A 13476-nucleotide genomic window follows, 5' to 3' on the forward strand; every position below is an offset into this window, starting at 1 on the left:
AGAGAGAGAGAGAGAGAGAGAGAGAGAGAGAGAGAATAGTTCAGCGAGCGGCCCCTCTAGGGACAAGGAATGGGTACGGATTTCTGAAGGGCACAGAGGGAGGAAGACAAGCTCTGACCCCCACCCGCCAATCCTGGGGCCCACAGGTGGCTTTGGGGGTGTCTGCTGTTCCCTCCATTGCAGCCTCCTCCCTCTCCTTGTCCACACAGAGTGACTTCTCCCCGTCCTTTTCCCATTCAGTCCTCACCACCTGTCACCCAGCCAGCGCAAGAGCCAACCATGAACCCCAAGGCCCAGCTCCCCACTCCCCCCGCCCCAGCTGGACGGGACTCACGGGATGCCGATCTCGAACAGGTTGTTCTGGATGAGCTGCTTCCCCAGCATAATGATGCTGAGCTGGATGCAGAGCTCCATGAGGCAGCCCCCTGGGGCACACTGCAGAGAGAGCTGTGTGAGCCCCGCTCCTGGGGGACACTGGAGAGGTGAGAGCGCACCCCCGAGCAGCGAGGGTGACCATCAAGCTGGGGACTGACTTGGGTCCCCCCAAAAGACAAGTCCTAATCCCTGGATCTGTGAAGGGGGCTTTACTGGGAGAAAGGGTCATTGCAGTTGTAAATCAAGATGAGGCCATCCTGGGGTAGGTGGCTCTAATCCTGCCACTGGCGTCCTCATAAGAAAAGACACAGAAAGAAGGAAGAGGCGGACTGGAATGATTGTGAAGGATCCTAAGCACCCCATGTGCTGGACAAAGCAAGGAAAGACCCTCCCCTACACCCTCCAGAGGGAGCACAGCCTGTCTCATACTTGTCTTATACCCTGGCCACTCACCCACAGGCTGCATAGCGGGGCAGGTCTGGCCGTGCAGCTGGAAGCCACACAGTGAGGCAGCCCGGCCCTCAGTGGGATTGTAGCTCTTCAGGGCAGGACTGGCTGCAGGAGATGGTGAGATGCCTCTGTGGGCAGGAAGCTTAACTTGCCCAAGTGATAGAAAGTCTGGTGGCCTTGAAGGCACAGTGACATTTCTCTGAGACCCCAGCAAACCCTGTTATACCATTACCAAAACACTTGTCTTGGAGAGCCATTATTTCATAAAAAAAGATTATGACCTTTGTTTTAGTCTATTCTACAAAGGCTTTTCTCCTACTTCTGTAATGGCAGAGTCTGACAGTGTGTCACATATGTAAGAAATGTCGTGCAAAAAGTAAGAAATACTATATAGGCTTTATACAAATATCACAACCCTGGAGGAGCCCCAGGACGTCCATGGCCTACATTCAGGCCTCTGAACTTCTGGGCTAGAGTTGAGAAGGCCAGATTGCCCCACACCTGATGCCCACCCTAGCCCTTTATCCCATTTCACAGTGAAAATGTGTGCTGGTTCCCTTGAGGCCTGGACCTGGACCCAGGCTGGTCTGATGGAGCCACCAGTCATGGGACAAATGCAGTGGAGCCCGTCCATGGGCCATGACTCAGAGGCAGGCAGCGGCTGGCGCCAGACCCTCTGTGGCCAGAATTGTGGGGCAGAAGCCAAATGTTGCCAGCATCAAGTCTGAGGATAGAGAGGTGGGCGTTGCAAAGTTGGAAGTAAAAAAAAAAAAAAAATATAGCCGAGGTCTGTTTTTCCTCATTAACTCATTTTAACCAGAGATGGAAATACTCAAAGGCTCACCAGAAAAAGAAACAAAAGACAAAGTGTGTGTAATTTTCTTTCTTTAACCCTGAGGAGAGTTTGTCTTTTTAGGGTGCTTCCCTGTGGACATGCCAAGTAAGACCAAAACCAACCCACCAGGTGGAGAAAAGCACAGATTCTGTCCCAGGAGAGGAAAGGCTGCTACAGCCTAGCAAACAGGCATCCATGCTGTTCCCCAGATCCTGGTGTGGACCCGTGGGGGAGCCAAGCAGAAGGGGCTGCTGTAAACTACCAGCCTCGGTTACCTCTTCCATTCGGAACGAGCGGAAGATGTACACGTAGTCGCCTGGGCGTCCCACGAAGCTGAAACAAATGTGAAAGTCATTAATGGAACCAGGTTTTGCTCCACCCGAAGAACATGATTCCACCCAAGGGTGCTCTGTGCTGGGCTGCGGCACCAAAGTCTGAGCCGAGTCTGTATTCACAGGCACCTCCCGCCTGATCGCCTCTGCTAGGACAGTGCGGGTGGCCACCCCGCTTACACCCGGAGGCCCCGGCTCTCTTGGCTCAATCCTTATCTGTAATTGGAGAAGCCAGGTTGCTGTGAGTGAGGGTCACTGCCCGGATGGGGGTACTGCTGCCTGGCATCCTTGCTGCCTGGGGTCCCCGAGGCTTGGCTCTGTATTTCTTGGGGTTCATGCTCCTCAAAGATCTGGCTACCTGAAGTCTCCACTTCTTGGGGTGCCCACTGCCCAGGAGTCCTGCCGTTCTGCCACCCAAAGCAGGAGCCAGGACTTCTCCAAGGGTTGCAGCTGAGGGAGCTAGCCTGCCTGTTCTGCCTGCTTCTGGGCCTCCCATTTGGAGGGGAAGGCTAGAGGGGAGCTGTGAACCAGATGGGGCAGAACAGGTTGAGCAAAGGCTGAAGTCCCTACCGGCCTTTGAAGAAAGCCACGTAGAAGATGGGTGTGTAGGAGTTCACGAACTTCAGCAGGAAAGCCTTGAAGATCAGTCTCTCCTCAAAGCTCTTCTCAGTCTTCGGGACCTCTGGGGGGCAGGATGAAGTGAACCTGCTGCAGTCACCCCTTCTGCTTGCAGCCGGCTCACAGATGGGGACCTTGGGCAGCACTGCCGGGCAGGACCCGGGACAGGGGCACTCACCGATCTTGGTGAGCCACCTGGCGATGCAGCCGTAGACCTCATCCAAGAGGATGATGACCACCAGGTTGATGATGACCGCGGTGGCTGTGACTGTGACCCGGATGTTGGACCTCACGGATGGGGAGGAGTTCATGGCCAATGCGGCGGCCATGGAGATTCTGTAGATGATGACACCGAGGACGATGGCGAACGTCACCGCAATCTGTGGAAGGGGCAGGGAGGCATTGGCAAGGGGCCCAGCTCTCCTCACCTTCCAGCTCTTCTGTGTCAGAACCGAGACTGACATTTCTCCTGCTCCCCCAGGGGCCAGGGCTTTGTGTGTTAACCCACTGCAGGCAGAGGGAAGTGGTGCCTTGTTTGATACGAGAGGGCCCTACAGACCAGAGACAGGTTGTGTAGCCAGGACTGGACACCTGCTCAGGAGCTGAGCTCTATAGTGGGTCTGCTGGTGCCTGAAGTTCACCAGATCCTTCTGTCTTGGGGCCCAAAACATAGCATGACCAGAACCTCAGTGACTGTTCTGAAGTGGGGGGTGCTAGCTGCTGCAGGAGGGGTGCTTCTCCCCTGACCTGGGGTAGATGAGCAGAAGCTGGGACAGCCTTGGAGAGTGCTGGCCCAGGTGTGCCGTGCCCAGGGCATTGCCCTATGGTAGAGGTGGCAGCAGGCATCACTGTAGGTCTGGTGGGAGACCGCTGGGTCCTGTCTCCCAGCCTGCCAGGATCCTCCATGGGAGCAACCCGAGGGCTGGTCAAACCCACCATGGATCAGAACTTCCATAAAACAGAGCTGGCTACCCTGACAAGTTTGTTTCATCTACCACAGGTTATCTGTCTGTGTGCCTGGAATTCCTTTTCCTATAGCCCAAATCAAGCAGCAAGACCCAGTCCCTGCCCTGCCCAGGGGTATGGATGCCCACCCTGAGGACTCACTGAGGATTGGGGAGGGCAGGGGCAACTGGGAGGTGCACAAGAGCCGGGCCTCTCGGCCAAGACTGAGCTCCTGCTGCAGTTTGAAGGCTCCTGCCACATGTCCCTGTGTCTTTGGTGCAGACAGTGGGTCCTGTCTCTGCTGAGAAGGCCCCTCACGACTCCCGGGAGAGCCCATGTGCCTCCAGTTATGGCTCGGGATGGATGAGACACACAGGGAGGCTGTGGCCTTTGGGGACCTCCCAAGTAGGCTCTCATTGTACCCTCTGGGCCACCAGTGCTGGCTTCTGCAGACATCTGCCGGTAACTAAACGGTGACCACACCCACCCTGGAAAGCATGTGCAGCCCACACCATGCCCTGGTAGCTGGCTGGGGGGCATGGGTACCGCTTCTGGAGCCAGGGAACCAAGCTTTCCTTGGAGCACCCCTCCGTCCTGCCAGGCAGCCCCACCCTGGCCTCAAAGACATCCCTTGTGCCAGTGAGTGGAGTGGAGATGGGGCACTGGGCTGTGGGGACTCAGCCACAGCAGGCACCCGCCACGTACACTATTTGGGGGCCAGTGTGTGCCAGGATGGGGAGGCCTGGTGCTCCTTTTCTGAAATGAAGGTGCCAGGCCAGGTCTGGCCAACTGTCCACATCAGCGTCCGGAGCACCAGACCACATCTGTTCTGTGAATGGGGCTCTGAGTTGGAGAAAAAGCTGTATCCTCATTCACAGTGAATGTGACTCACAATGCTGTCGAGGATTGGGAAGGAAATGTGGACCAGTCCGTATCCCGCGTTCCTACCATTTGCTCCATTTCCTCACCTTGCAGGGACCATGGTGAGCTACTCTCTCAGCCTCTCTGCAGACTGGGTGGCCAGAGAATGAGTTCTGACCAATGAGATGTAGGCAGGGGCCCCTTCAAAGGGTGGGAACAGCCTCTGCTGCCCATTTTATACCTCACCCCATTGCTTCTCCTTCTTTCTGCCTGGAAAGCAGAGTGATGCTGAACGGGGAGCAGTCACGTTATGACCAAGAGTGGACACAAGGCTAGGATGGACGAGGAGAAGGTCAGAGAAGCCTGCGCCCCTGATAGCATCCTGGAGCTGCCAGACCAGCCCGACCACCCAGCCCCTTCCCGCTGCCTCACCAGTCCTTCTGCCAACAATCCTTTCTGGTCTACCAGGTGCAGCTGGACATGGGGGTTACCTGAGTCTCCCACGCCCTGAGCCCGGCCCCTCAGTGGGGAGGGGTGGGGATGTTGCAGGTGAGGGACCCAGCTAGTCTCTGGTTATCCCCTAGCACAAAAGGGGACACGCATGCTCAGGCTGCGGCTGAACCCACTCCCACCCGAGTCCCCTGGAGAGGTGCCTGGGTCATGCAGTCTCTACTCATCAGTAGATGAATCCAGTGAGCATCACGGCTGAAGGCTGACAGGAGGTGGAGCTCCCTTGGAGATGTGGGTTACTAGGCATGTGTCTCTGGAGGGCACACCTCTCACTCCAGCACTTTCCCCCTCTGCTCTATTTCCTGGCCGATATGAAGTGAGCAGCACTCTTCCTCCAGGCCCTTCGGCTATGATGTTCCTGCTTTGGAGGCGGCCGACCATGGACTGGCTCCTCTGAAACCTGAGCCATTGCAAGTCTGTCCTGGGAGTTGTGGTGTCAGGTACTTACCCCAGTGATGGAAAAACCGAACAACAGAGTACTACAGGCCCCGTCAGCCCCCACCAAGGCTCCCCTTCTCTGGGGCAAAGAGGAAGTGGTCTTAGGTGTCCCCAATCCCCCAATCCCTGAGTGTGGGGAGAAACTGAGTTCTATGCTGGCTTCCATTACTTGGTTAAGAGGCCCTTGGCCCTCCACTCAACCCAAGAAATCCCAGACAACCTCCTGCCTCCTTTCCAAGTTTGCACTGTGCAAGGGATCTTGGAGCAAAATGATGAGCTTGTTCCTGGCTCCGTCACCTGCCGGCTCATGTCCCGGGGAGAGAGGCACAACCTCTAGGTCTCAATTTCTGCATCAGCAGGATGGGGATGGTACTACGACTGGTCAGCTCTGAAGACTGAATGGGACATTCCCAGCAAAGCCCTTGGCACAATGACCAACACAGGGCTCTGGGCATCAGGTGGCTGTACGAGGCTCACTTAATGCTCCCAGGTTGGACAAAATGGGACCACTGGTGGCCCTGATCACTCGAGGGGTGATAGGCACTCAGGTGGTGTGGGGCTGGGCCGAATCAATGTGGGATTGGAGTCTCCTGAGGCAGTCACAAAAGGCTCACTGATTTATTCACATCAGCTGAGCAGACAAGCTCAGAGTCACAGACCTGCATTCCCCCAAGCAGGGTGGCTGTACCTTTTGTCTTGTCTCTGTGTCATTTCTTTAAGGGTTTTCTTAAAGACTCCTCAGTTTGGTTTTACAGGACTCTGTGAAGTCCCAAGTTTGGATACTGGTTACCTAAATGTCACACTCAATGAAACCTGAGTGTCACCTCTGGACCCCAGGAATATGGAGCTCCCAGGGGCTGCTAAGGAATCCTGACCCCATCCCATTCTAGAGGGAGGGCTGGGTCCACGCTGACCCTCCACCAGAGGAACCAGGGCCACCACGTCCTGGAATGAGTGGCAGGCAGCACAGTGTTCCCAGTGGCCCAGTCACAGTGGGTGTGGAGCCCTCCTTGTGGGCATCCCTCATCCCCTTCTGCTGCTACCCTCCGGAACTCACCATGAAGATGATGGAGACCAGGTTGGTGAGATATGCAGGGAACCGGTCTTTCCAGGTGAGCTTCACCTTATCTGTCTGCAACATGGAATGGTCAGGTCACTCTCTGGGAAGCACCAGGGGACAGACGTGCACACACACACACAGATGACTTGGACAACAGAGACACTTGGGAAACCTTAAAAGGGGCGATGAGCGGGTGCAAATTCCCGGTGTTCACAGAGGCACACGGGAGCTTATTTCCTATGTAGTGATGCTTTCTGTGGACAGGGGTTCAGGACCTCACTTCCTCCATGTGCTGGGGTAAGCTGCCAACGCCACTAAGAACTGGGAGTCCTATGTCTGGGAGCAGCCAGCAATTGAAACCAACTTCTACTGCTGCAGGGCTCCCTTCGAGGGCCACAGGGTCCAAATGATTAACCATGACAACCCAGACTATGATAGTTATTTTTCTTTTGCTGAACAAGTTGAAACAAGCCGTAGCATTACAAGTGAAAATGTTGATCCCTGCATAGTAACAGGAACTGTAGGGACATGTGGCTTGGGAAGGCTCTCGGGGCAGGGGGCAGCTTGGGCTTCAGGAACCTCAGGGAGAAGCCGATCACGGGCCCAGATATTTCGAGTGGGGCTGGGCTTTTCAACAGGAAAACCCGCGTGTGGACCACGGAATGCCGGCACGGACTCTTTCGGGGCGGGCGCGTGAGTGTTAGCAGGGACACCACGAAGTGCTCATGGGCAGCCGTCACGAGGACAGCTCAGGAGCCCCAGTGAACCAGAGCTCCCTCAACATGGGGCCCACCACGGCCATGCAGCGACACTGACACAGGCAGGGCTCACAGGGCGTGGCGGGAAGTGAGGGGTGCGGGTGTGAGTGTTAGAACACAGGGTAGAGGCAGGACCACAAGGACTGGGGGGTCTGCACATGGTCAGGATGCGCGCTGCCCCAGACACGAAAGTACCAATTTCACCCCCGCCATGGCGCTCTTAACCCTCTGCTTCCACTTGTTTGTTGACTCCTCCGGAACATGCAGGCGCTTCTGAGGGCAGGTAGGGAAAAGAGGCTGAGGCAGGACGAGGCACACTACTGACCTTGGGCCAGGCTGCGGGCCTTGGAGCACATGCTCTCATAGGGCCAATTCCAGTTCTGGGTGTTTTAAACAAGTAAGAGGTGGGAAGAGACCCACATTCTAAAAGCGAGGCTGCAAGGGAAGTCATGGCAACGGAGGTGGAAGATTCTGGAACACAGACTTCAGCCTGCCCTCTACTCTGGGCTTGCTGGGATCCATCTCAAGAGATGGCAGCTGCAATTTTAGTGGTTCAGACTGTGAGGAGATGGGGGGCCCGTCACCATGAGCATCTCAGAAAGGCAAGATGGAGCCACACCCAGAAGCCCAAATTACCATGCCAAGGACATGGTGCATCTTTTTGCCATAGCTGGGGAGAAAGATCCAAACCAGAGAAGCAGCAGCCAGAAGCCACATGAAATGGAGTAGGAAATGAGGGGTGTGGCCCTCGGGAAACCTGGCATCATGATCAGGGGCCTGAAGAAATAAGCCTGACACCTATGTGGCTCCCTGCACTCAAGAGCTCGAGTTGAAACCAAGCCCTGGGCTGAGGGGCAGCTGCAGCACCGCAGACTCCAGCTTGCCGTTGCTGCTCGCTGAGGCCTCTTGCCTTGAATGGGTGTGGTGGCCACAAGCCTTTTTCCCCTTGGGAAGGAATGAAATACCCATCTGAGCTCACCCTAAGGACAACCGCAGAGCCATGGGGCGACTGTCCCAGGAGCCTTACGCCAGCTCCTGAGACATCTCAACCCAGACTCGGCACTGGGGACACTGCCCACGGGCCCACAGTGGTAGGCCGTATACAAATGGCAACACCTGCAGTGTGATGGGTTGAACTGGAGAGAAAGCCTCTTTATTTTAGGGTGATAGTTCCGGCTTGCGCACGCTTGAAGGGTGCCCTGAGGGAGGGAACTTCCTTCCAGATGCGGGAGACCTGGGCCACACCTGGTGCTTGCTGTTACAGGAGCTGAGAGTACCCACCTTTGCCCCCAGATGGGACTCTGTTCACTGTGACCTCCGGCCACAGGGTACCAGTGAGTTCTGCACACATGACATAATGACAAGGAAAGAGAAACTCAGGGGCGTGTCCTGGCCAGTGCCAGAGGCGGACTGGGCAGTCTGGGAGCCAGAAGAGCATTTTCCAACCATTCTCCATTCTCCATAAGAGCCAGGGAGAACTCCTCCAGCCTCGGTGAGAGGTGCATAAAGCCCAGGAGCTGCTGGTTTGTCCCAGATCACGTGAAAACCCAGCATTAAAAATAGCTACATGCTCTCGAGGTTTGTGAGGATTCAGGCTATGCACATAAGGCTTTGGTTCGGATGAGAGGTTTGGGACAGAGAAGGGGATTCCTTATAAAAACAGGGTGGCCTCAAGTGCATCACAAAAAGCACACTTCTTTCTCTCATTCTCACAGTCTGTGAGGGAAACAGAGACCCTGGCTCACAAATGCTTCCATCTCTTTGTTTAATGCAGAACACAGGGGTGGTGGTATCGATGCTAAGTGTACCACAAAAAAATAGTTTTACACCTTGAGGTTCATTTGTTGAAGTGTGTGCTGAGGCCTGAGACTGCCCACAGGATACATCCGGAGGAAGACAGATCTACATCTGGCTATATCTATATCTGCTTTGGCATCTCCAGCCAAATCTGTCCCCTTCCTGTTTTTGTAAATAAAGTTTTATTGGAACATAGCTAGGCGTGTTTGTTTACCAGTCCTCGATGGCCACTTTCACTTCCCAATGTAGAGTTGAGTAGTTGCAGTATAGGCATAAAGAACCTAAAATATTTACTATCTAGGCCGACCCTGATCTACACCTGATGAACACAGTGTTTGCTGATCCCAGTCTATGCGTGAACACTTGGCACTTTACTGCTGGCAAAACTAGTTGGCAGTGATCCCCGTACCTCTTTGTTTTTGGATTCTTTCCTCAGTGACTTCTCCAAGACTCTGGCTTCGTATTCGGCTCTGGGATGATCCTGTGAAAGAAACTGAGTCAGCGGGGTCCTGCCCATAGTGGCTGTGAAATCCTCCGAATGGGTACATGGCAACCAGCCCATGTATGTGCTGCGCGTTCCTTCAGGGCCAGTTCATGGCGGACTGATTGCCACATTTCCAATTCTGAGGTCTCTGTGTTTGGCCTGGACTTGGGCCCAGCACACTCCCCTTGGGACCCCAGCCCAACAGACAGCCACAGGGCCTGGCTTTGGGGTCCTCAGAGGACGAGGCTGTGCCGGGCTGCAGTGAGGTCCAGCCGTGAACTGGCCCGAGGGCAGGCTGTGGAAGCCAGGGAGGAGGGGAGGGGAGACGCAGTGGTGCAGCAAGCGTGGGCAGGCCAGAAGTGCCAGGCCCCGGGGAGCCCAGAGCGAGGCGCTGGAACGGAAGAAGGGGTTAGAGGAGGGGAGAAGCAGACACCCTGGCCAGGGAGAGCCGTGAGGAGCTGCGGGGTGGAAACAGATGGGTTAGGTGCGGCAGAGGTCCCGGTTCTGGGAGATAGGCTGTAGGAGGACAGAGGAGTGACAAAAAGTTCCAAACCTTGACTGCTTCCTTCGGGGAACCAGAAAAGAAAAAACAAAAACAAAAAGATTTCATTAATCATTGTGTTTTTCAGACATGGGGCGCATCCTCTAAAGACTGTTTTCTTAAAAACCAGGATGGATATGGTGACAAGGAGGGGAGGGTGACGGTGGGGACCCAGAGTCTGTTAAAAGTCACTGCGACTTCAGATGACTCTACAGGCCATTGGTTTTGCAGTGGCCAAGTTTTTGCTATTTTCCAGGTGAGAGCCAGGCTGAGCCCACCTTCCTTCTGCTTTGTGTGACAAAACCTGGGGTCATACCATGTGGGGAGGCATGGGGCTCACTGTGGGGACCTCGTGCCAACCACCTGGGATTGTTTGTCCGATGGTCCCTGTCATGATTTCTGGATATATTAGTTTTTCTCCCCAGTACCAGGAATTGAACTCGGGACCTTGTGCTTGCCAGACAGGTGTGGCACCAATGAGCTGCATCCCCAGCCCTACTAATTTGATGCCTAAAACAAGAAGACTATGGCTATTCTTGGTTCTCTATGACTCTTTCTTTGTTCTAGGTGAATCTTTTTTTTTTTGGTGCTGGGGACTGAACTCAGGGCTTTAATCATGCCATGTAAGTGCTCTACCACTAAGCTACAGCCCCAGCCCTTTTAATTTTTAAAATTTATTTTGAGACAGATTCTCATGAAGTTACTAAGTTGCCTAGGCTGTGTTTGAACTTGAGATCCTCCTGCCTCAACATCCAGAGTATCTGGGGTTACAGGTGTATGCCACTATACTCAGCCCTCTTTGAATCTTTCTAATTGAAACAGCAACAAGGGAACAGCCGACCCAGGGTATGGTTGACCCAGCCCCTGCCACAGGGACACAGCTCTGGGTTCTGCCCTGGGTCTGCCCCTAAAGAGCTGCGAACCAATCAACAGGCCGAGTCAGCCTCGAGCTGGCTACTGTGAAACAGGATCATGAGACGAGCTGTGGAGGAGAGCGGAGACTGTTACATGGGCAGGTGACAGGTGCAGCCCAGGTGTGGCTAGCTGGGTGGCCCATTATGGGCACTGTCTATGTGCTGAGCCCTGCTCTGTTGACCCAGTGAACCCCTCCCCCATCAAATGAGGATGGCTCCTTAATGCCTGCTTGACAGGCAAGGATCCTGGGGCACAGGGATGTGGAGCAACTTGCCCCAGGTCGCATAGTGAGGGTGGGGTCAAATCGGGAATGGAAGATCTGCAGCCTGGCCTCAGAGGCCGGACTTATACCCTGGAAGGGGCCACAGGGCCTTCCCAGCAAGCTCTGGTGTCTTAACAGTGTTGTCACAATGGAGCGGGCACGCAGCTTCCCCAGCAGAGCCACACATCTGGACGTGACTGACTGGCTCCTTGGCCCGGGAGGGAGATGCTGTGTGAGCAGACACAAACACCTGAGAAAAGCATGGAGATGTGGCCTGCGTCATGGCAGGACTCAGGAGAGCCTGTTAAGAAGCGAGTGTATTTTGTACATTAAGTCAGCACAGCCACACCATACACATGTGTGCAGGTCACTCTGGTGCTCTGGGCCAAGGCTATTTTTGGGGACCATATTCCTTTTCTTCCTTCTTTCCCTCCTCACCTTTCTTCCTTTCTGATCCTTGGGATTGAACCCAGGGTCTTTGCACTGAGCTATATCCCTAGCTCTTTTTATTTTTTTAAATTTTGAGGTAGGGTCTAAGTCACTAAGTTGCCCAGGTTGAGTTCGAATTCACAATCCTCCTGCCTTGGCCTCCCAGTGTGCTGGGATTACAGCCACCCATTATAACAGAGACTAGCCTAAGATAAAAGAAAATAGCCCACCAGGTTAAGAGCTAGTTCAAGAAGCTAGTTGAGCTTAAAATTATAAAACACAACCCAAGAACAAAAGAGAAAAGTTAAAATGAGAGGGGGAGATAAAGACCTATCTTTTCTTGGATATCCACTAAGAGATTTGGTCTCACTCTTTCCAAGAAACACTTCCCCAATTTCCTCCCTTTGTCTGTGATTTTATTCAACTTAGTGAGACAGAAACTCAGATTTATATAAAACTGTTTCACCACCACCACACTGGTTCTTTCTTCTCCCTTTGTCCACTGTCTCATCCCTCCCACTGTCTTTTTCTGTGTCCCCACCACTTCTTCCGGTACTGGACATTTAACCCAGGGACACATTATCTCTGAGTGGTACAGACAAAGTCTCACCAAATCATTAAGCTGCCCACCCTGAGCTCAGATTTATAATCCTCCTGCCTCAGCCTCCAGAGTGGCTGGGATTACAGACCTGTACCAGCACCTTCTTTTCTTTTCCACTCACCCTGTAGGCAATTCCTGTTGGATCTGGCAATTAGGGGAATCTGAGTGGTTCCCCTCACATCCCAGTGTTCTCTGGCTGCTGAGCACCCCTTCTTTTGGAACATGACTGGTTCCGTTCTGCTAGTTAATGATCTGTCCCCTACATGAGCCATGGCGAACTGCAGCTGGCTCCCAGGTGAGCACTCCCGGCCACCTTTGGGGACCCATGGGCAGCGGCAATTGCCTCTCACACACGACAGTTCTCAGATGCAGTGTGGTCAGTATGGTGAGCCTTGGCATCCATCCCAGACCAGGTGGCATGTCCATGTGAGCACTGAGATCAAAAGGACTCTGGGGGCCAGGGGCCAGCCACCCTACCAATGGGGGCATCCCAAAGAGCAGAGCTGGCAGCAGTGGCCTTGCCTCAGACCAGGGGTGTTTAAGACCTCAGGCCTCCACATGAGACCTGAACAGGTAGTGGGGCAGGGGGCACCTGGGGAGGGCACCAAAGCCACTCACCTCCTCCTCCTCAAAGCCCGTGAGGTCCCAGTGATAATTGAGCCGCATCTGTTTCCGCTTCCAGTGCTCCATGAAGGTGGCAGCTGTGGGTGGGAGGAAAACCAGTTGGGGGCAGCTGGATGATATCACAACATCCTTTCTTTTGGCACCACCAGGTGAGGAAGGGCCAGGATCTCCATATGCATCAACTATTCAGCCCTCTATAGACCCCACTAGGTAGGACCACCACTCTCCTATTTCACAGATGAGGGAACTGAGGCATGGGGCCATCAAGCCCAGGCCATGTCAGCAGGAGGTGGGGTAGGCGGACCTCAGGGCCTCGACTACTGTGTGCCATTGCTTTTTAGGAAGCCCAGGTCACAGGGGAGATCTTGAAGCCAGCAGGCTGAGGCTAGGCCAGGGCCATCCACTAAAGCTGTGAGTCTACACAGGGGTCTGCATGCCCTTGTGCCATCCTGCTTTGTGTTCCCAATAGACAAAATGGCTCAACGCCACCTACTCCACCTTCTGGCTTAAATATAAAGCGTCCTTCAAAAACTCATGCATTGAGGGCTTGATCCCCAATGCAGCCTTTTCAGAAGTGCAGCCTCATAAGCGCAAGGTCCCAAGTTTGATCTCTGGTAAAAAAAAAAAAAAAAAAAAAAAAA

General features: G+C 54.2%; 1 protein-coding gene across 1 annotated transcript in view; it reads right to left on the bottom strand.

Annotated features, from left to right (window-relative positions):
• Ano1 (anoctamin 1) overlaps nucleotides 1-13476 on the bottom strand; it is an 80191-nt gene that overhangs the window by 18539 nt on the left and 48176 nt on the right. Inside the window, exons 13-21 of the mRNA XM_033756817.1 lie at nucleotides 12830-12912; nucleotides 10017-10028; nucleotides 9389-9460; nucleotides 7378-7455; nucleotides 6422-6496; nucleotides 2789-2990; nucleotides 2563-2674; nucleotides 1936-1993; nucleotides 335-435 (exon numbers count right to left, since the gene is read on the bottom strand). Coding sequence (XP_033612708.1) covers nucleotides 335-435; nucleotides 1936-1993; nucleotides 2563-2674; nucleotides 2789-2990; nucleotides 6422-6496; nucleotides 7378-7455; nucleotides 9389-9460; nucleotides 10017-10028; nucleotides 12830-12912 — 793 coding nt within the window. The remainder of the gene's footprint in view (nucleotides 1-334; nucleotides 436-1935; nucleotides 1994-2562; nucleotides 2675-2788; nucleotides 2991-6421; nucleotides 6497-7377; nucleotides 7456-9388; nucleotides 9461-10016; nucleotides 10029-12829; nucleotides 12913-13476) is intronic.

This window comes from Fukomys damarensis, unplaced genomic scaffold (genome assembly GCF_012274545.1).
Source record: "Fukomys damarensis isolate Sample0158 unplaced genomic scaffold, DMR_v1.0_HiC HiC_scaffold_27, whole genome shotgun sequence".
Lineage (NCBI taxonomy): Eukaryota > Metazoa > Chordata > Mammalia > Rodentia > Bathyergidae > Fukomys > Fukomys damarensis.